Consider the following 24,281-nt stretch of genomic DNA (forward strand, 5'->3'; position numbering starts at 1 on the left):
TAGAAGTGATAAAAAAGCAGTAAACAAGAACACCACATTAATTTATAGAAAGGCCTATAACCGGGCTGCCACCGTTTTTTCACATTCAAATTCCCAGACTTTTCCAGGTACTGTGGCAACCCTGTATAAAAAAGGGCCAGAGCCCAGGTTGAAAGTGAGATGAATATACTTTAAGGGCATAAACAGATTTACGTACCGTGATAATAATCATTTAACCAGTTGACATTATAAGTCGCTAGATGACTTGGGCCTAAGGTGGTGCCTTGGGTATTAGCATAGCTGATTATTATTATTATATTATTATTATTGACGATTGAACTACAATTGAACAAATGTCAAATTTAATTATTCTTTGGTTCTAACAATTTGACTTATGTTCCGTCGTTATTCGGGATAGACATATAACTTTCACATAGTTATATTTTATCAAAGATAATTTAAACTCGTACCCTAGATTCGAATACTGAGAGCTTTCCTATTGACGGTTTTGTTACGAAGCGTTTACCCTTTTCCGGCACGTGACCTCAGAAAAATCGGGCTCCATCGGTTGCGGTAAGGCGCAAACCATGGAGCGAATTTTTCTGAGTTCCAGCGGGAAGTGGGTTAACGCTATCGGCAACGCGCGAGAGAGTGATTTCGAATCAAGGGTACGAGTTTAAATTATCTTTGATTTTATATCGACCAGCCAACCAGTGTTGCATGTTTGCCAGATAAAATAAAATAATGGTCCGCCCTGGTTCAGGAAAAATCGGGCCAGACAAAACGTAAATAATGACATAAGTAGAATTTTATAGAATGGTCAATTTTAAAACCATAACTGACTATTATTTATCACGAGCGCGCGTTATACAGTATTTTAAAAAACAGGTCTTACAAAAACTATACGCCCTTATAATTTTTCTTTAAAAAAAACGATACAATATTAAACAATTTCTATTTATATTGAAATGAAACTTGGCCAGAAATATCCAGTGTCACTGCCAAAATACAGGGGCGTAGTGAAGGGTTTAAGATTGGGGGCAGAAGTTTAAATTTCACCAACTGAGAACGTAAAATGTTGCCAACTTTATCAAATAAGTTTGGAATTTATGGGCTAGCTAATTATTTTAAAACCACAAGGTTTTATAAACAAACACAACAAAACATAACAACTATTTTATTAAAGTATTTTTTCAAATAATGTAGTAACTTTAGCAGTTCAGTTAACTTTAATTCTTCGTATTTTTAGCTTGGCCCAAGATTCGATTGCTTTGTTAATGTTAATATTATCCAATACAGGGGCGTAGGAACCGGGAGAGGCAGGGGGGGCAATGCCCCTCCCTAGAATTATGTTGGGAGGGGCAACTAATGTTATTGCCCCCTCCAACATTTTGGTCAGTTGAAATTTTCAAAAGGCTCAAATTATCATTTTAAAAGCATATACAGTTTATAGAACCTCAACTGTGTTTAAATTTCAGACTTTCCCCGCCAATTTACATAGTAGTAAACAGTACACATGCATTCGGAGAAGCTACACCCCATTAAAAATTCAAAACCATTCTCCAGACCACTTTTCGTTTCTCTTTGCCCCCTCCAACTTCTAGAACGTTCCTACGCCCCTGAATTCCAATTTGTCCTTTTCACTACTCATTAGCATTAAATCATCTAGGTGTTCGTCAGCCATAGTAGTCCGTAAGCTGATTATTTACAAATTTTAATTTACTAAATTGTCTTTAGTTACTGGCTACCGAATAGCCTGCCGTTACTACTAGTTTCACCAATTTAAAAGTCAACTTCATAATATTTTTAAATATATTAGATTAGATTACATTATATTAAATATATTTAAAATCTAGTAACTTTAGAAAGCCCTGACAAAAATAGAAGTTTCGTAAATTAAAAAAATTAATCTCAATTCTCATTTGGTTTTAATTTAAGAATTATTGTCCAAAAATACATTTGTATAATCGCGATGATCGTGTACCCTACTTCCAGCGTTGCCAGACGTACGATAATTATCGCACAGTGCGATAATTTAATCAAAGTTTTTAGGGCGTACTATAATTTTCATGGCGTACGATATCGTACCTTTATTTCGATAATTCTGCCTCAACGTACTATAATGTACGATAATCTTTAGATTTTTTTAAAAAACCGACGAACGATTTATATTTTATTATTAATTTATATAACTTTTCTACTTAAAAATGAATGATATACATTTTCTGTACGCGTAGTCCAGAGTGTGAGTTTATTACTCCTAGCTATTACCGCATTTTCTAAAACATTTTTAAACATATTAAGTTCAGTTAATAATGATAGTAGACATTTTGTTTATTTCCCTGAAATAAAACTCCTGTAGTGCTTTAAAAAATCATCTAAATTCAACGCATTTATGTATGAATTAAAATTTATCGCCAAAAAGGAATATACGATAATTTTCCAGGAAAATCGATAATTTTTTGGCCTAGATACGATAATTTCAGATTTTCGATCTGGCAACGCTGCCTACTTCTCCCAATTTTAATTTGGGGTAGAGCGGCAGCCGGTAGCCGTCAGGTCGCCACAGCTGCAAATGAGATAACATAACTTGCTGCTGACAAAGCCCTAAAAATTCAACTTAAAACTAAACAATCAGGGTTGGAAAAAATACTCGGTTTATTTAATCAAAACCGAATCTATTTTTCGCTTTTTTTTAACCGTGCATACATATTACCAATCAACTAAAAATTAATATTAATATGAGTAATAAAAATTGTGTCTTGGATTGAAGAAAAATATAGGAAAAACGTAAGGATTCTTAACGATAATCGAAAAACAGTAGATAAAAGTTAAATATGGGATGAAGAAGGGTACACGACAACGAAATGTTTTCGGGCTGTACTAAATGAGAAGACCTATGGAATTTATAGGAAGGTATTGAAGATATAGGAAATGTGTTCACCTGGTAAATGTTTTAGAAATGTAATCATTTCGGTAAGAAAAGGTACAAACATTTTGGAATAAGTTTTAGCTAATTAAATAAACCAAATTATTAAAATAAAACATTGGTTTAAAAAAAAACTTGGTTTAAACCACGATTTAAACCATGATTTAAACCAGTGTGGTTTAAACCAGCCAACCCTGTAAACAATTTTGATTAAAAACTAGAAAGTACGCAAAATTTAATACTACGTACCTAAATTTCTCAAAAATCAATAATTTTACGAGAAACCGCTTATAAAATCAAAGGCTTCGTTCGTATTTTATGCTAAAGCAATTGGCTAAAGTAGGGTACATGAAGAAGAATATGCAATAACAAGTTAACAAATGTTTAAAAAAATATGGACGTGACTCGTTACTCATGTGACCGTCCGTGATATTTATGTAGACTTATGTTAAAAACATTTTTAAACGACAAGCACAAAAATTTGCCAGCTAAAATATGATTTGGCAAATCTGGGAAAAAGTTGGTGGGGCGGCTTGCCCCCCTATGACTACACACTTGCCTAAAAACAATGAATTTGTTTCACTATTCTATTTTAACAAAAATTATTTATTTATTATTATGACCTATATTTTCGTTCCAAAGCTGATGTTTAAATTCCCTTTAAGGTAGTAGGCCAAAAAGTTATTGTTCTAAGGAATCTGTGAAAAGCAATATTAGCTCTAAATATTGAAAATTACATGGTATAAATCATCAAGGGCCTCCGTAATTTGTAAGGGCCCCCCCTCTCTTGGCGGGCCTCGGTAGTAGAATACTTCTCTTGTGATACATATTATTTACTTCTGCTACTGCGTTTATAACAAATTGGTAATATTAAACACCAAAATATGAAAATGGCCTATTAAAACAGAGAAATGAGAATTAGGTCGTCCTTGTTGTTGCTTCAAATGCACACCTTGTTTATAATCGCTATCCCCAAATCAACATGATCATAAATACAAATCACCACGTTCACCATCGTAACCCGAAAACCTATTATGGCTTTATCCAACAATTTTCCGTGTCCGCGATATAATTTCCCTACAGCAGCATTGGAATGGTTTTTGGTTTAGATTTTACAGGTACTAATTTACCGTTACGCGACACACCTGTGGTAATGTTCAAAATGTATGCCATATAAGGTTGAATAAACTCGTTCAAAACGAATGTATATCATATGTAGTCATCACCAATCTCCGACAACAACGTCTAGTGAAGGGGGAAAATGCTTTGCAAATTGTACGAGACAATTAAGAAAAACTGCTGATAAAATGGATCGGCAATTTATTCAAAAAGAGTTTTTTTTTCTAGATTTCAGTTATTATTTTGTAGTACTGTAATTTTGATTCTTCAAGGGCGTATAGTGACGTCTCAAAATTGCGACCCTAAAGCTAAGTACAGAACACTGGATGGCAGTTGCAATAACTTGGCAAATCCTTATTGGGGCAGTTCACCCAGAACGCATAGTAGTTTATTGCCCCTGGATTACAGCGATGGTAAGTAAAAAACCATTAGTAGTGGTCAAAAATATTTAAAAATGAAACATTTATAACAGGTAAGATCTGTCCTCGTGGAGCACGGAATGGCAGGAACAAAGATCTGCCACTGGCCAGAGAGTTGAGCTTCAATCTCATGTTCAAAGATGACAAGAAGGACGATCCAAACGGGCTTTCGCATCTGCACATCTACTACGGAATGTTTGTGGCACACGACTTCGCTTTGTCTTTTCCTACGGACAACTTAACTGTGGACTGTAAGATGGCCATTTCCACAGAGTTTTTAATTGAACGTAATATAAGATAATAATTTCCACAGATCCATGTCCCAGAGACACGAGAAAATGCAACATTACCAAAATGTTCGTCGGAAACAGTCCCAATCCCTACACCGATCTGCAATGTCTGGAAATCGGAGTGAATTTGGGAATGTTTTGCGATGGCACAACCGGCAAGGCCTGCGGTTGTCCTAAATGCACAGCTGGTAAGATTTTCTTAAATATGAGCCAGTAAGAAATGTACCATTGTTATATTCGTCCTTAAGGTCAATATCAGCAAAAGAATTTCATGACATCGTACATCGACTTATCCAACGTCTATTCTATAAGACGAGATAAGAATCTTCACATCAGAGATGGTAAGTTATTAAATTATTTTCGACGTATTCAATGCATTTCGATTGCCATAACATCTTGGATAGGCCCAAAATTTAGAGTAACGGAGGACGATTTGATACCACTCGCGCCTTCGGTTGATATCGATAATTCCGCGTTCCCGTGTATTCAAGCGGACAACATGACGGTAGGACCCTGCTTGGATTCAGGTGAAAATAACGATTTTATTGTGATTACCAAGTTGACAAACTGAATTTTTAGGTGAGCAGCTTGGGAATTTGGCTTCGCTCCTTCAACCGATGGACACGTTGTTCTTACGTCATCACAACAGGTTGGTGGATCAGCTGCAGCCTTACTTCGCCGACGCGGACACCTTATACGAGGAAGCTCGAAGACTCAACATCGCCATTTTCCAACACATTCTGTACGCGGAGTATCTGCCCACAGTCTTGGGCAAGTGCATGAGCGCCGATTTGAAGGTACCGACCGCGCGTTACCAATACAACCCCAAACTGGATCCGACGGTCACCAAAGAGTTCGTAACAGGAGCGTTTAGGTTCGGACATTCTCAGCCGAAGAATTTCGGATCGTTAGGTTCTACACCGCACGTCATACCAATTGGTCAACTATACACGCTGATCCCCTACGTAACCGCGGGTCCCACAGTGATTGAACTGGAGGTGACTGGGATGTTGAATGACCGAGCCAAGCAAACCGACAATTTCTACAACGACCAGGCAAGTCATTTCCAATTAAGATACAAACTACGAAATCAATCTGATATGGTTCAATCATTATTAGCAAGTCAATCAATTTAAATTTGGGAAATTCGAAGTACCAGGAGATTTGGCCGCGATTGACGTTCAAAGGGGAAGACTTCACGGAATTAATCCGTACGTGAATTACAGGAAACTGTTGAACTTGTCGGTACCTCAGAGTTACCAAGATTTAAACAAGCTAATTCCGTCTGACATTGTCCAGAAATTGGAGTTCTACTACGGGTAAGAACTCTTTACACGATGCAAATCTCAGTTGATAAAAGGATAATCTATTTGTAGACCTGACGGAGTTCCCGATCTCGACCTTCATCTCACCTCCTTAGCGGAAAATAAAGTGTCCAACTGCCAAGGAACCCTACTGGGAGAGACTTACCAACGTATCGTCGAAGGTCAGTTTCGGAAAACCAAATACGGAGACCGTTTCTGGTACGAGACTCTGGGACAGCCATGGTCATTCACCCAAGGTAATTATTTAACATCCTATCGGATACAACATTGCTTTAAAATATATTTAAATTATATTAACAGATCAAATAAAACAAATAAGGAAGTCTACTTTGAGCGGAGTTATCTGCAGGACCACCAAATTAAAGAAAATTCAATCAGAATCTTTAAAAACGTATTTCATTTCAATCCAATTCAACCGTTGAAGTTTTATAAACAATTTTTTCACTAAACAGAACAAGTGAAATAAAATCATGCGAAGTGATCGAAAGGGAAGCGGCGATAGATTTTTCATTTTGGAAACCAGGTAGTGCATGGAATTGGGAACCACCTAGTGCATGGAATTGGGAACCATTTTATTCACGGAAGCCATGGCATACTGGCCCCCTCCTTGGAATATATCAACACCAAAAGAAATAGATTAATTTTGGCAAAATATTAATGAATATTGTTTACGCTAGATGAATAAAGAAATAATTAATAAATTACCCTAACACCGCAAATTGAACAGATAAACTGGAAAATAACCAAATTTAAAAACTTTCGTGTGTCAAAAAATCTCTAATAACCTCCACAATTAAAGTGACAACTGTGAACTATAATTTTTTTTACTTTTTATACCGCAATTGTTACCGAGGGATTGTTACTCGCTTGAAGTTGTTTTTGGTATTTCAAAATACGTTTTTGGAGAGCCAACAGTGCATCATGAAATTACATCTAATCGGGAAATTACATTAAATTCCATCATTATAATGCAATTACTGAAGCAAAAATAAAAACGTGACCATTATTTTAAATTATAATCAAGTAGTTAATTTGGGATTTTAAATAAAAGATATTCCCGATTAAAAAAGATTTTTTCTTGTCGAAATATCTTGTAGTTCATCACGAAAATATGGCTTCTTAATACGTAAGAAATATCTCTTAGGCCTGTAATATTTACAATACACATTGTTAGGTGGACTTACTTAATTTTTATCAGTGACGCGGTATAGGCTCCAGAGATTTGGCGAGGGAACCACGTCCATTGAAAACTGTATCGAGCCTGCGAAGGTAATACGTTTCATTTTTACACACAATCCTAAGGATTTCTGTGTATTAGTTTCACGTACAGTGTAGCCGTTGACGATGCCGCCGTGTCGCGCATATCTCTTCAACGGTTAGGGCTACAAGGTTCAATGATATCTCGTTCGAGTGTACATACATCGCCATTGATAGCCTTTCATAAATTTTTGAAATCAAATCCCAAGAAGTTGGGCATTTGCCCAATTTACCGTTTTCGGTAGTTTGGCTTTGTGTGGTAGATATTTGGTTAAAAATTAAGTCCGGTAACGTTAAAAAAAATATTATTGGATAGGTTTGGATTCATTTGAACTACAACTTCGGTTATATCAGTAAATATTAAATTTAAGTATAGTTTTCGGGGTTATTTACGGGATCCCAATTTTCGTGGTTTTATATTTCCGCCTGAAAATCGACATAACGTTTCTTAATTTAATTCCGATTTTCATGAAAGTTATATTTTTGAATAGCTGTGGTTTCCATTTAACCTAGAATTGCAAATACGTTGCTTAATTTTAATTCTAAGTAGGCCTAAGGTTTTTTGAACAGCGTATACGTACCCCCCTCAACTTCGAACATTGGAAATACGCGTGGTTATAGAGACTATACGCGAATTTCTCTCTGGCATTTTCCAAGGCCGTTCTAATATGACCTGAAGTAACAAATAAGTGTGACACTTATTGGAGGCCGTTCTAATATGACCAAACGTAACAAATAAGTGTGACACTTATCGGAGGCCGTTCTAATATGACCAAAAGTAAGAAATAAGTGTGACACTTATCGGAGGCCGTTCTAATATGACCAAAAGTAACAAATAAGTGTGACACTTATCGGAGGCCGTTCTAATATGACCCAAAGTAACAAATAAGTGTGATACTTATCGGAGTAATACGCGATGCTTACAACGTATGACCTGAAGTAACAAATAAGTGTGACACTTATTGGAGGCTGTTCTAATATGACCAAACGTAACAAATAAGTGTAACACTTATTGGAGGCCGTTCTAATATGACCAAAAGTAACAAATAAGTGTGACACTTATTGGAGCAGTACGCGATGCTTGCAACGTGTGACCAGAAGTAACCAATAGGAGGGACACGCAACCTGTGACTATAAGTAACAAATAAATGTGATAATCAACGTCTGACCAGAATTAACAAATAAGTGTGACCACAGAAGTAACAAACAAGTATAAGGACAAATAAGTATGGTCATGGATATATATTGGTCATGTCACCGGCGTTGTAGGTTGCTGTGAATAGCTCAAACAAACTTAACACATCAGGACGATTGTGTGTATTCCGACCGTCGCACGTCTTGTTATTTTCTAGAAATAAAGGTTATAATTTAGAGCTCTCAAGTAGTTAAATTTGTATCCAATCAAGGTATTGCCACGAAACCTATTTAAACCTTCTGCTCTCCAAATTCACTCCTTTTGTGGAGGGTTTATTTTACGCTTTTTTTACATTTTACTTCATTAACTCTATTTTCAGATCTTTATAGGCATTAGCTTATTCATAATTTTTTCCCGCAAAGACTGGAAAAGGCATAGATAATATAGATAGGAAACTTCAATGGGGCAAACTGACTCTCACGAGATTGCCCTGACATCTAGTGACTGCGCCAGTTGGCTGTGTTCTCAAGAGCGTAAAACGTATTGAGAAAATTGAGGTCGGAGTTTTGGGAATAAACGTATTTTGCAAGGTAAATGTCTTCAAATATACTAGAAATAGCCTTTAAAACAAACTTGAAATCTTTACTGAATGCTATTTCTTAGGTGCTATTTTTTTAAATTTGCTCTCTGTTCAAGAAAAAGTACTTTTAATACATATAGCTCGCTTAAGCCTTTGCAATTGGGATTCAGGCTAATAAGAAAAATATAATTCAATTATGTAATTGTTGAAACAGAAACGTCCAGCTTGAACGAAAAAGAGGCTTTTACTGTATTCTTCCCCCTTAAGCCTTTGCAATTGGGATTGCGTTACACCAAGGTTCTAGTACGGACTTCGAGTAGTGCGAACTTCAACAAATAATATTATTCGGGTGCCGCCACCAGATGTCGGCCAAAATTATGGCGTCACTTGTACAACATGAAGTTTCCTATCTATATACGAAGTTATTTTATCTATAGGAAAATTTTTAGTCTAAGGGCTCGTTCCCTTTCAATACCCCAGAAGGTAATGTATTAAACATTAAAATGGTTTAAAATAAATTATTGGACCTTTTATAGTACCTAAATGGTTCGAAATAAATTAAAAGTCCAATTTTAGTCGTTTTATAAACCTTCATTTTTAACAGTGCGTATGAGAGTATTATACACTTTTGGCAAGATTGATTTTTTCTAATGGTATAGCGTAAAGCCCGTCGCACACTGAACGGTTTTTCGTATCAGCCACTGTTGCTGGTACCGGCAACGTTGTTGGTACGAACGACAGTATATCGCTCATTGCAGTAATGAACAAGTCAGCCCAGTCGGAATATTAGTTTCACATCGACGCGATAATAATCCAATATAATTAATTTACAACGTCGAAAAATATTCATATTCTAGCATATCGAAAAAAATTATCTAATCCCAACATCCCGCCAAATTTAATCCTATTCTAGCATATCGAAAGAAATTGTCTAATTCAAACTTCCCGCCAAACTAATCCTATAACATTTTTAATTATTTTTCTTTTAATTATTTTTATTAATTTCAAACTTCCCACCAGATCTCCAAGAAAGACTATATAACGATTCGCGAAGCGTTATTTCAAACTTCCCACCGAAATTTCAAACTTCCCACCAAACCTCGGCGTGTAGCTTGTAGCTCCATCTACCGTGTCGACGCTTTCCACGCCGACGCCAAACAAACAACACTTAACGACATTCCGTCCATAGCAATAGTGTCTCTTCGAATATAAATTCGATGTGAAACTCAAAATAGCGCTGGTGCTGGCGACCTTCATAATCCAATATAATTAATTTACAACGTCGAAAAATATTCATATTCTAGCATATCGAAAAAAATTATCTAATCCCAACATCCCGCCAAATTTAATCCTATTCTAGCATATCGAAAGAAATTGTCTAATTCAAACTTCCCGCCAAACTAATCCTATAACATTTTTAATTATTTTTCTTTTAATTATTTTTATTAATTTCAAACTTCCCACCAGATCTCCAAGAAAGACTATATAACGATTCGCGAAGCGTTATTTCAAACTTCCCACCGAAATTTCAAACTTCCCACCAAACCTCGGCGTGTAGCTTGTAGCTCCATCTACCGTGTCGACGCTTTCCACGCCGACGCCAAACAAACAACACTTAACGACATTCCGTCCATAGCAATAGTGTCTCTTCGAATATAAATTCGATGTGAAACTCAAAATAGCGCTGGTGCTGGCGACCTTCTGAACATTTTGACGCTACTCTTGGCTTCGGGCTCTGATGTCACGACATTCCATCTCTTTCTAACCAATTAGATTACGGCGGGATATTAATCATTTTTCAAATAGCAAATAATGCACCATGTGAGGAAGCACGTGGAAAATTATTTATTTGGTTATAATTTATCAACCAGAAAAGAACGGTTTTTAAATATAAATTAATTATAAAATTAATAATTTAAGTATTTTTATATATTATATTTTTATTTTGAAAAAGTATATTTGGTTTATCCAAGTATCCGAATAATCATTTAATAATTATTAATTATTATTGTTTAAAATTAATTTTGGGTAATAGGAAACGCAATAGGCCTTCCTATAAAATAACAATGGCCTTCTTGTTTAGATGTATCGGCCGCGTAACTCGTGACGTAGAAGTGACGTTTCACTATGATAGCCAATAGACGCTAGCATACACTCTATTTATGTCTTATTCAACTTGTTAAAAAATTCCACGCGAGTCTTGATATTTTAGCGTAAATGGGCTCGAGCGATTTCGCGCGTGCTCCATGAGCCTTATACCAGAGATACTGACAATATAGAGATATGAAACTCCCTATACATCGCTGCGACCCCTTTTTTTTTCGTTAACGTCGGCGCCATCTATCAACCGGGAGAAAGCTTTAACTTCCCGTGTTTATTTGTAGTAGGTTTACGTTTTGTTTTGAATGAAATTCAATGAATCATATGTGCAGCTTTAATAAAGAAATACGATTGCTTAGAGGATTTTCAATATAATTTATTAAGATAAGATAAAAAGTAAGTTTTTAATTAATTATATTTAATTATTTTAAGAAAATTCATATATTAACTATTTTTTATGTTATTTTTGACCTTTGTTACTTGAATCAGGGCCAGAGGTTAAATTAATGATCATTAATCCAAGGGTATTTCTGGGATAAATAATTGGAATATTATTAATCCAAGTATATGTCATCAAAATGGTTAACGACTAAAATGTTTGGTAAGTATTTGTTAATGTTGAACCTTAAGTAATTTGCGATCTAGATGTTTCGGGGTTTTTTCATACTTGTGGTTAAAATTATGTTTTTCCAATGTACTACGAATGGAAAGTTGTACAAAAAAATTGATTATTTCTTTCGAGTAATCAACACATGGAACAAGCTGATGCATCTCGTCTTTTGAAATAAACCAAGATTGATCGATTGTTCTTGAAATAATTCTGGTAATCCTCCCTTTGACTTTATTCATTTGTATTACCATTGGGAAAAGTTTATCAAAGTTGTCCTTGATCTCAGATACGTAGCTCTGGAATCTTTCAGTTGGTATTGTCAAGCCACTGAATGTTGATGTATCACGAGACTTAAATGATGCTAATATATTTGACTGGTTGAGTGTTTGTTTTTCATCTACAAGTTTGGTTTTGCATGATTCACAATTGTGGTTTTTATTACAACGAGATAAGACATATCCTGAAATGTAAGATAGTGTGTTTTGTTTTCCAGGCCCTTGGCTTTCAAGGGAACTTTTGCAAATTTGAAAGTCTTCCTCCGAACATGCGCTGGGATAATAATTATTTGCTGATGGAAGACTTTCATCATAATCATCTGGAATTATTATATGGGTCTTATATAAGTCAATGTTAAGAAGGAATTGGTCTTGATATTAGGTTTAGTAGCCTGCTGAATTTCAATTGTAGGAATTTCCACAGATAAAGAAAATCATGTTAAAATTTAATAGTTGTTTTGAATGAAACTGTTTACAATCCTGTTCTGTAGATATAGATTCGCTGGAACTTGCTGCAACTGAAACACGGGTCCTTTTTGTAGGTCTATTATTGCGCTCTTCAGGGGCGTAGGAACGTTCTAGAAGTTGGAGGGGGCAAAGTGAAACCAAAAGGGGTCTGGAGAATGGTTTTGAATTTTTAATGGAGTGTAGCTTTTCCAAATGCATTTGTACATTTTTCTACTATATACATTGGCGGGAAAAGATTGAAATTTAAACACAGTTGAGGTTCTATAAGCTTTATATGCTTTTAAAATGATAATTTGAGCCTTGCGAAGATTTCAACTGACAAAAATGTTGGAGGGGGCAATAACATTAGTTGCCTCTCCCAGTAAAATTCTAGGGAGGGGCATTGCCCCCCTGGCTCCTACGCTCTTCCACCATTTCTACAGACCGTTTACTAGATTCTATTTGAAAATTGAGTTTTAACTTATGACCCCTTACCAATGTATAAATTTCATTGTACCAGTTTTTTTATGATAGTCCTTGATATCATTTTCTACTAAGTTCTCCGGAACCTTTACGTTTGAGCAACTAGCTAAATTATCATTCCCTTGGGAAATATGTTTCATTTAAATTAACTTATAAATAAACAATGGGTCATTCCATGTGAAATCGACCAACGTTCCCACGGCACCATCTCCGATTTTATTGAAACTCCATACACAATTAAAATGAACATATTTAGGAAGAAATCCAAAGTTTTAGAACCAAACTCTTATAACGTTTGGAGAAATGGTCTTTTGAAATTTGTTAGTGCACGTAACTTTTTTTTGCGCCGTTTTAAAGTGCGATGTTTGAGCATTTATAATTAATTAATATAAAGGAGTACATTTATGAAAAAAATTGTAACATTTAAAGACTTGTTGGAAATTCGCTTAAAAATATTAGTTTTGTACTGTGGGATATATATAATTTTTAAAAAAATGTCAAAGTCGGCGTAATTTTCACCGAAACTGCAAAATGAGATAAGCTAAAAGGTCAAGATTTTCAAATTTTTTCTTTACGGTTACTATAAAACTTTGAATATTTTTGGTAAAGGATGCCTTTCACCGGAAAATACATTAATATTCAGGATCTCAGTAAAACTTTTCCAATTTAACCTCCTTCAATATAGACGTTTTTACCAAAAACGTGAAAACATGGTAATACGTTTAGTGTTATATAGACTGTTGGGAAACTAAAAATCACATAAAATCTTATACCAATAAAAAGGCAAGATTTCTATCTACAACATGTAAAAATAAAAATGTTGACTATTAAGGTTTTTCTGGTCCAAATTTAAACGTCAACTTTGACCGTTTCTCAGATATTTATTTGTTGCTTTTGTACAAAGATACTATTTTGTCATAGTCTAATTTTTTTAGAACGTATTTTTTACAGTCTGAAGTCGTTTGCGGAGCAAGAATTGCTAATATGTTCTGTGACGGTATCCAACATACATCCATTCTGCGTGGAAAGCCCTTTCTGTTTCATGCAGTTTACCGAGACATCTTTCTGCTCTTCTGATCGTTCGATAACGTTTCCTACGTAACGTACCACTCTTCATCATAGGTACAAGCAATGAAAACCCCTGGTATGCAATCTTCCCATGATGTTAGTTGAAAGACTCATCTCCTCTAACCACCATAAACTAACTTATTATCTCATCTCCTCTCATCGAATTTCGCTATTTAATCTACCCTCGCGTACACTCCCGCTATTTTTGTTGAAAAATCTTATCTCATCTCACGCTCTTTTCCGTTTTTACTTGTTGGCTTAAATTCATTTGAATATTGTTGGAATAGCGTTTGATGTCAGTCGGTTTTTGGTTTTACTATTCATAAAACAAGAATCCTCAAAATGTAGGGCGCATATTTTATTATGATGCAAATGTTTCGCATCTTTCAAATAAAGATAGCTTCTTCTGACTTTATCAGCCATTTCTCAGAGCAAAGTTTATTGAAAAACCACATATTAAAGATAGGCCTAACAAAAGCTATTAATTAATTTTTCCCACCGTTCTTTCTCTTTTGTAAACTTAAACAAGGAGATCCTTTGCTTTTCTTTGGAACTGTTACAAAATTTTACAGAACAATTAGTTCCAGGCATATTTCTTTATTGATACAAACCCTCAAGATGATAATTTCTAAGACAAAACGCGTATATAAATTTTTGCGTCTGAAATCCGCTGTTTGGGATTTCGAAAAATACGCTTTCTCCCGGCCGTTAGGCGTCGCTCCGCTCAGGATTTTTTTAAAATTCCGGGGGTCGCTTTTCAGGCGGAGTTTCATATCTCTATATTGTCAGTATCTCTGCTTATACGCCGAAATATTAAAGAGCGTGGAACTTTTTAACAAGTTGAACAAGACATGAATTAAAATTCGACGAGTCGCCCTTTTTATAAAGATCTAACCTTCAAAACTGAACTGAACTCCTACGTGTCTCGTGACGAAAGCGATACATTAAAATAAGTTCGGCAAGCGTAATGACTTTATAGAAAGGCTTATTTAAGACACCGCAATCAAAACAAACGAATGCGCGCGCATCCTACGTTGTTCCTGCTTCCGGTAGTAGCGAACGCATAGTGTGCAATAGCCAAAACTTAAGCTAACATCAGCGTCAGCTTCTATTGGCCATGACGGGAAAAACTTATTAAGATTAAAAATTAATAACCGTCGACAGCGTCAACTAAAAGAAATGTTTTGTCAGTGTGCGACGGGCTTAAGTAACATATTATCATTATTGAATAATGCAATGACACGGTAGATAGATTGTCTCGGACACTTTGTTTTTCAAATTTTTCAAAAACCGTTTATAGTAGAAAGTCGAATGCTACCTTTTTGGAAAGGTTACTATACGGAAAAACGTTTGGATATTTTTAATTTTTAAAATTTTCAGAATTATTCGACCAATGCTTAAAAAACTAAAACATCGCCTTTTAAACCTATAGAAATTCGCGCACGTGACAAAAACCGGATTCGGTTTAAAAATCGGACAAGTGGTTCCGGAAATATTGAGGAAAAACCAAAACCAAAAATCGAGTTTTTTAAGCCTAATTCCTGCGTATATAAGCTCACTAAAAATATACGCTTCCATGAACCATAAGAGAGTATAATTTTAAATGTTAGAAGAGGTACATGAGGTGAAGGGCTTGCCACCACCCTCCTACGCTATGTAACCCGGCCACCTGTTACTTGATCACGCACAAGCAACATTGCTTATGTGGTCGAAGGTGGTGCCTAGGGTTAAAAATATGGCCACAGACATTGGTCCCAGAAATAGGGTATTTGTCATTTGGAAGACTGAATGTATGGTTGACTACATTACTAAATATATGGAGATATAAAATTAGATTAAAAGTAATATTTGCTCCTTTAAGGCTTAACTGGTAAGAGCTCTAAACAGTTTTTTCAGTTCAGAGAACTGTTTTTGTTATAATATATAACCATTTATTAAAACTCGAAAATTAATTTTCTCGTCATTCAAACATAGTTTTCAATCTTAACATGTGACTTTAGTACAAAAAAGCATTTATCTTTCACCCAACAACAAACTATCGCTTACTTACGTTCTTTATGTACTACCCCCAAACAAAATTCCCGTAGCTCATGAGCCTCTAAACCGTGATTTCGTGGCTTCAAAAATGTATATTTTATGGGCCTTAATCATTAAATTATAAATCATGAAAAGATAGTCATGTGAAGTGAATCATCCTGATTTTAGATCCGTTTACAGAATTCCAATACGACAAGTGGTTGAGGTTACAGCGCGACCCAAAAAAGGGCTAAAAGTATCTCAAGCTGAGTTGACGTCTTCCACTACAAAACCGGTAAATTGCCCATATACGCGCAGCAGAGGTGAAAATGGGAAAAATAGTTGAGCTCTAAATATACGCCGCGGAGTATAAATCGGACGCCACCGACTTTGAGCAGTGGCGTAGCTGATGGTCCGCAGGGCCCCGAGCTTCGATGGGCCCCGCTCCCTATAAAAAAATTGAAAAGGGGGACCCCATTGAGATTTTTGCGGGGGGGGGGGGGGCTCTGAGTTCTCAGTTACGCCACTGACATTGAGAGTTCATACCGTACGCTTAGACCAAAAATCATAACCCGGCCACCTTAATTAATGGCTTCAAAAGTCGCTCGATGACTTAGGCCTAAGGTGGTGCCTTTGGTATAAGCCTAGCTGATCATTATAATGATATTTATTTAGCTATAAATATTAAATCTTTTAGCCATGGTTTATTTTAAATTGTTAAATTTTAAAAAAGCTGCTTAATGAGTACAGATGAGTACACTTGATTACGCAATGATTACAAAATAATTACGATGAGTACATATGATAATGATGATTACCACGAGTACAGAATGATTACGATGAGTACAGTATAATTACGATGAGTACACAGGCAACCCGAAACTATAAAATTGTCACAGATAAGTAATTGAGTAAGGGATAATTCCAATAAATACGCGCTATTACAGATGAGTACGCGTGATTTCATAATGATTACGGGATTACGAATGAGTACAGAAGATTACGTAATCATTACATTGAGGATGTACACCGATTACGGCAAGTGGTTAGCCCCTCGCCACTACCCAAGTCAAAATTACACCAAAAATTAATATTAATTATTCATATACGATTTTTATTATGCGAAAGATCGCTGAAATCGTTCTCAAAAATATTGCCACTAACTCCTATAAAAACCCAAAAAACGTCGAAAATTTAAAAAAATAAAAGCGAAACATGTTGCGCTGGATTAAAATAAACTTCTATAGCAGGGATCAAGGTTGTCAGATTCCTAGCTTATTCGATTCGGATCGTATTTAAAAACAAGCCGACTAAGCCGGGATGGAGTGGCGGCGTGGTTAGCACTTTCGCCTCCCAGCAAGAGTAGCCGGGTTCGATCCCAACTTGTGGCACTTGGTGAAATCTCGGGACCACTCTTTCCGCGTTGAGTTTACAAGTTCTGTCCCAACTTGTTAAAGGGATTTTACCCCGAGTTCTTCGGTTTCCCCTTCCCATATAAACTTGTAGAGGTTAACGGTAATAGTAAGTGTAGGGCTTCCCATAAAACGGTAATAGTAAGTGTAGGGAGCTATTGGCTCACGTGGCATGCAGGGCTCGCCACCACCCTCCTACGCATTGTAACCGGCAACTGTTTATAGGCATTAAAAGTCGCTAGATGACTTGGGCCCAAGGTAGAGCCTTGGGTATTAGCCTAGATGGTTGTTATTTTAGTTCCACGTCGACATAGAAATATATTTAACGCCATTAACCCAAATAAAGTGCTAACGAATGTTTTTCATATTCGATCTATTGACGAATCATTTATATTTATCACCCTAAAAGCTTGAGAGATAGCTAATGCCCAAATTTATGAGCCAGTTCGAAAAAAAATAAAGTCACTCTGCGCTAGCGAAATCTCTAATGTTGTCGTACCATGAAAATTATGACTACAACTAACAACTGCTACTACTACATTTAGGTCAGAATAATAGTTCCACTCGAAATATATTTCGATGTAGAACTAAAAACCTGATCGCACGGGGAAAAACAAGTGGGTTTGGCTCCTGTCTGCTTTGACTTTTGAAAAGCGAAGCTATCGCCATCTATTTATCACGTGTATTAACTGGTGATTTCCATCACTACCGGCTGTTTTTGATAATAATAATAAAAAAGCTGTTCAACTTTTCACAAATGCATTGTCGATCACTTTTGACATTTTGAGGTCGAACGTGCATTTTACTAATTCCAGGACGCTGATTTGGTATTGCAGCCCTTATGGTTCTCAGAATATGCAGTTGCTATTGCTTCGTGTCTAAAGTTGCGGACGTTTTGCGTCATTGCAAGAAGAAATTAAAATAAAATTACCTGCAACTTGGTTTCAGGGGGTGAGGGGAGGGGGGACAAATCTAAAAAAAAATAAACAAGATGTCACGGACAATTAAGTACACCCCCCCGATGTATTAACTATATTTTAAAAATTATATTTTAATTTGAACAAATTTCCAATCATCTTGTGCATTAACTTAATAAACCCAAGAGGTATTTTAACGAAAATGAATATCTCGAGTTACCTGGTTTTGGAAATAAGGTAGCGAAACGTGAACACGTTAATTTAAAATAATTTTTAGACAAACTCAATTTTTCGAGTTACCTGGTTTTGGAAATAAGGCAGCGTACCGAGAAAACTTTAATTTTAATAAAACTTTAGACAAACAGAATTTATCGAGGTACCTGGTTTTGAAATAAGGCAGCGCATGTTAAATGTTTTTCGGAGTTTAATTGGTACGAAATTCAAATATCACAATAAAGCGTGCAAGGGTTATGAGGTTCCGCCAGAAATCTCATTTAATTTCTTAATGACACCGAAAACGTAGTTAAAAAATGATCAGTACTAACTAAATATATAATTATCAAGCAAGTCGGTCTTAATTTAAAAAAAGTAAAAGTCGAATATCGCTAAAAAGCACTAAAAAGGGCAGACCAGCTTGTGGGCCCTCGATCTCCAAACTTCATTACGGGCTACCGAGGTAATGATGTTTCCTTTCAATTGAGATATGTGGAATACGGCGGCATCGGCATCGGATACACTGTACGTGGGCCCAGTACACAAATCACTTAGGGATTGTGTAAAAACCACAAAATTACTTATGCCTGTTTTTCGGCTGCAATTGTAGATACCGTTTTAATACCAAAACTACGCCACTTCAATGTAATCGAATTGTAATGTGTCATTCCATCACTGTATCAGATCCATATCTGCTGCGTCATATCATTTATAGATCAATTAGGTTGCAGCAGTGGCGTACCTAGAAATCCTTCGAATAGTGTTCCGTCTACTGTTCAGTTAGTTACAGAGGGGTGGTAATTTAGTACAATGAAAGCTAAGAAACTTGGGACAAAGGGAGGGGTCTATTATTGATCTTAAACAGGATTATTATTTATCTCCAACAGTGCTTTTGTTAGTCTTCACCAGGACTATTATTGGTCTTAAACAGGACTATTATTTGTTTCAACAGTGCTATTGATAGTCTTCAACAGGACTATTATTGGTCTTAAACAGGACTATTATTGGTCTTAAACAGGTCTATTATTTGTTTCAACAGTGCTATTGTTAGTCTTCAACAGGACTATTATTGATTTTAAACATTACTATTATTGGTCTTAAACAAAGACTATTATTTGTCTTCAACAGTGCTATCATTGGTTTTAAACATTACTATTATTGGTCTTAAACATGATTATTATTTATCTCCAACAGTGCATTTGTTAGTCTTCACCAGGACTATTATTGGTCTTAAACAGGACTATTATTTGTTTCAACAGTGCTATTATTGGTCTTAAACAGGACTATTATTATCACATGTCGTTAACAAGACATTTACCACCTAGCATTCTCAACAGTGCAATTAAAATCAAATGTCTTCAACAGTGCATGTACGACAACGGACTCCTTTGCTATGCGGTTCTTGTTCAGCTTGGATATAGAAACAGTAACACAGGAGAGGTTTTGAAGTCGCTTCGGCGTTCGTATGGCGTTAGCTACATTTTATCCATACTCTGATTATAGACTGTAATGTGGCACCCTCAATTGGAAAACCACAAAACTAAGAAAACCATTAAGTACACAATTACAGGCCGGCTGGGAGGGAGGGGCAAGCTATTTGATGGAAACGCTATTAAGACCAAGCATTTAAATGGATTGAAATTAATTTTAAATTCTGTAAAATGTCTAGCCCTAATTTAGACATTTTAAAATAACCAGATTTGACCATCTTGATTTCTTGATTTGAAATTGACAAAAAGGTGATTTTGGTGGTTTTTAAATTTAAATGGGTCACTTGCGAATGGCCTTTGAACGAATGGTCGTTATAAATAACTTTTGGAAAAGTATGATGGTAACCCGCTGGTGTTGGGTCTTTTAATTGGATTGAAATTTAGCTTGTTGGACTTATGCGTTTTTGACACTTTCTGATTTTGGGTAATCGTTTTTGGTATTTTCCTTCTAGGTGATTTTTGAATGTTTAGTTTCCCAGGCCCCCTCAGGCCCCCTCGCTGGCTACGGGCCTGGTTGGAGGTACAATGTTTGTATTTGTACGCTTAGCCTACGTTTTAGCGCCTTTTGGGCGAGGGGTCAAACATTTACCAAAAATGTGTCCAGGATTTATTTCACGTTGGATTTCAAGATTTATTTTAGATTTCGGATTTCTCAAAGGATATCGTGATTTAACAATTTCTAGATTTCGGGATTTCACAAATTTTATATTTCTTGACGGATTTCGGGATTTCTTGCCGTATTTAGAGATTTCGCGTCGGATTTTTGTATTTATAGGCTGATTTCGACATTTCCCGTCGGATTTCTGGATTTCTTGCGGCTTTCGAGATTTTGAAGACACCCAGGCTGGATTTCGTATTTCTTGGAAAGTGTACGGCATTCCTTTAAATGTCCAGCACCTTGCTTCTGGGTTTTCACTTTTGGGTAGCCTCTTCTCTTTAATAAATGTACATTGACATCAACTGCGCGGGTTATGAGCAAAAGCATTAATGTTTATTCCTTTTACATAAAGCATGAAAACCAGTAGGTGAGTTGAGGAAACAAGACCAATTGACCTGAAGGCTTGGAGAAGCGGATGATGGCACAGATTCTTGAATCAACAAGATTATTAAACAAATTGTCATTTATTGAAAAATGATAAAAAAAAGTTTAATTTTACTTGAAATTACATTGGACAAACTGAAGGTAGTTTTGTTGCTTAATCACTCTTCATACACGTGCAAGACACAAATATTCAATGACGTAGGTGGTGATATCTATCCCATTTCGCAATAGAAACAGCTTTGAAAATTCAAGTAAGTACCGGTGCAATTTAGGTTTTATCGAATTAACAGCTTTCGTTAGTTTATCTCCAAACCCGCGCTACTTTAGCGTTACGCAAGCCACATGTGTTTATGATCAAAGCAATGTTATTTATTTGTGGTGGTTGACAAATTCAGACAGCTTCAACTAGTGTACGCGGATTTTTAAAATGTTGGACAAACGAATCTTCATCGAAAAGTAAAATTGAAAATAACAATATAATAATAATAACGGGATTTATATTAAACACATCGATTCCTTGTCGTAGGTTTCAGATATTATTTTGTAGTGCCGTTATTTTGATTTTCCAATGGGATACTGTGGCTTCTCAAAACTGCGACCCTAAAGCTAAGTACAGAACGCTGGATGGCAGTTGCAATAACTTGGCAAATCCTTATTGGGGTAGTTCACCCAGAACGCATAGTAGTTTATTGCCCCTGGATTACAGCGATGGTAAATAAGAAACCACTAGAAGTGGTCAAAAATATTTAAAAATGAAACATTTATAACAGGTAAGATCTGTCCTCGTGGAGCACGGAATGGTAGCAACAAAGATCTGCCACTGGCCAGAGAGTTGAGCTTCAATCTCATGTTCAAAGACGACAAGAAGGACGATCCAAACGGGCTTTCGCATCTGCACATCTACTACGGAATGTTTGTGGCACACGACTTCGCTTTGTCTTATCCCACGGACAACTTAACTGTGGACTGTAAGATGGCCATTTACACAGAGTTTTTAATTGAACGTAGATATACGATAATAATTTCCACAGATCCATGCCCCAGAGACACTCGAAAATGCAACATTACCAAAATGTTCGTCGGAAACAGTCCCAATCCTTACACCAATCTGCAATGTCTGGAAGTCGGTTTGAATTTGGGAATGTTTTGCGATGGCACAACCGGCAAGGACTGCGGTTGTCCTAAATGCACAGCTGGTAATAATTTCTTAAATATGAGCCAGTAAGAAATGTACCATTATAATATTCGTCCTTAAGGTCAATACCAGCAAAAGAATTTCATGACATCGTACATCGATTTATCCAACGTCTATTCTATAAGACGAGATAAGAATCTTCACATCAGAGATGGTAAGTTATTAAATTATTTTCGACGTATTCAATGCATTTCGATTGCCATAACATCTTGGATAGGCCCAAAATTTAGAGTAACGGAGGACGATTTGATACCACTCGCGCCTTCGAGCGATTACGATTATACCGCGGTCCCATGTGTTCAAGCGGACAACATGACGGTAGGACCCTGCTTGGATTCAGGTGAAAATAACGATTTTATTATGATAACCAAGTTGACAAACTGAACATTCAGGGGAGCAGCTTGGGAATTTGGCTTCACTCCTTCAACCGATGGACACGTTGTTCTTACGCCATCACAACAGGTTGGTGGATCAGCTGCAGCCTTACTTCGCCGTCGCGGACACCTTATACGAGGAGGCTCGAAGACTCAACATCGCCATTTTCCAACACATTCTGTACGCGGAGTATCTCCCCACAGTCTTGGGCAAGTGCATGAGCGCCGATTTGAAGGTACCGACCGCGCGTTACCAATACAACCCCAAACTGGATCCGACGGTCACCAAAGAGTTCGTAACAGGAGCGTTTAGGTTCGGACATTCTCAGCCGAAGAATTTCGGATCGCTAGGTTCTACGCCGCACGTCATACCAATTGGTCAACTATACACGCTGATCCCCTACGAAACCGCTGGTCCCACAGTGATTGAACTGGAGGTGACTGGGATGTTGAATGACCGAGCCAAGCAAACCGACAATTTCTACAACGACCAGGCAAGTCATTTCCAATTAAGATACAAATTACGAAATCAATCTAATATGGTTCAATCATTATTAGCAAGTCAATCAATTTAAATTTGGGAAATTCGAAGTACCAGGAGATTTGGCCGCGATTGACGTTCAAAGGGGAAGACTTCACGGAATTAATCCGTACGTGAATTACAGGAAACTGTTGAACTTGTCGGTACCTCAGAGTTACCAAGATTTAAACGAGCTAATTCCGTCTGACATTGTCCAGAAATTGGAGTTCTACTACGGGTAAGATCGCTTTACACGAAGCAAATCTCAGTTGATAAAAGGATAATCTATTTGTAGACCTGACGGAGTTCCCGATCTCGACCTTCATCTGGCCTCCTTAGCGGAAAACAAAGTGTCCAACTGCAAAGGAACCCTTCTGGGAGAGACTTACCAACGTATCGTCGAAGGTCAGTTTCGGAAAGCCAAATACGGAGACCGTTTCTGGTACGAGACTCTGGGACAGCCATGGTCATTCACCCAAGGTCATTATTTAACATCCTATCGGTTACAACATGGCTTTAAAATGTATTTAAATTATATTAACAGATCAAATAAAACAAATAAGGAGGTCTACTTTGAGCGGAGTTATCTGCAGGACCACCAAATTAAAGAAAATTCAATCAGAATCTTTAAAAACGTAATACATTTTATTACATTGAAATTTTTGAAATTTTATAATCAAATTTTCAAATTCGCAGAACCAGTCAAATAAAAGATTGCAAAATCATAGAAAAGGAAGCGGCGATAGATTTCACAGGCTGGAAACAATAACAAATTTGTTTTCACTTAATCATTTTATAAAGTATAATGTAGACTATATTTACTCTATTTCAATAAAATAAAATTTAGTAAAACGAATTTATTGAAACTTTCCCTTTCTATTAAAAATTTCAAACCATGATGTTTAGAAATACATGTAGTAACTACAACATTTCTTAATTTAATAAAATCCACTTGGAGTTTGTACTATAAAACTTTGCCCGGTAAAAATGTAACCCACAGAACGAAGTCGTTTATTTGAACGATAAAAGGAATTATTCGCTTTAAAATAAAAACGGGCAAAAGGAAGGGTTTTTTCAAAAGGCGTC

General features: G+C 36.3%; 2 protein-coding genes across 2 annotated transcripts; both read left to right on the forward strand.

The window, feature by feature from the left end:
* Nucleotides 1–4,215: 4,215 nt before the first annotated feature.
* Nucleotides 4,216–6,742, forward strand: LOC149935096 (salivary peroxidase/catechol oxidase-like). The gene is made up of 11 exons (XM_090153543.1): nucleotides 4,216–4,223; nucleotides 4,277–4,440; nucleotides 4,500–4,697; nucleotides 4,760–4,924; nucleotides 4,985–5,077; nucleotides 5,141–5,263; nucleotides 5,316–5,795; nucleotides 5,860–6,055; nucleotides 6,113–6,297; nucleotides 6,362–6,452; nucleotides 6,514–6,742. The coding sequence occupies exons 1-11, from the start codon at nucleotides 4,216–4,218 to the stop codon at nucleotides 6,695–6,697; spliced, it is 1,887 nt and encodes a 628-aa protein (XP_090009669.1). The 3' UTR covers nucleotides 6,698–6,742.
* Nucleotides 6,743–21,533: 14,791 nt separating this feature from the next.
* Nucleotides 21,534–24,002, forward strand: LOC149935097 (salivary peroxidase/catechol oxidase-like). The gene is made up of 11 exons (XM_090153544.1): nucleotides 21,534–21,562; nucleotides 21,633–21,817; nucleotides 21,877–22,074; nucleotides 22,138–22,302; nucleotides 22,363–22,455; nucleotides 22,519–22,641; nucleotides 22,694–23,173; nucleotides 23,238–23,433; nucleotides 23,491–23,675; nucleotides 23,740–23,830; nucleotides 23,892–24,002. Exons 1-11 carry the CDS (start codon nucleotides 21,534–21,536, stop codon nucleotides 23,962–23,964), a joined length of 1,818 nt encoding a protein of 605 aa, XP_090009670.1. The 3' UTR covers nucleotides 23,965–24,002.
* Nucleotides 24,003–24,281: the final 279 nt, after the last annotated feature.

This window comes from Leiobunum rupestre, chromosome 7 (genome assembly GCF_980474605.1).
Source record: "Leiobunum rupestre chromosome 7, qqLeiRupe1.1.hap1, whole genome shotgun sequence".
Lineage (NCBI taxonomy): Eukaryota > Metazoa > Arthropoda > Arachnida > Opiliones > Sclerosomatidae > Leiobunum > Leiobunum rupestre.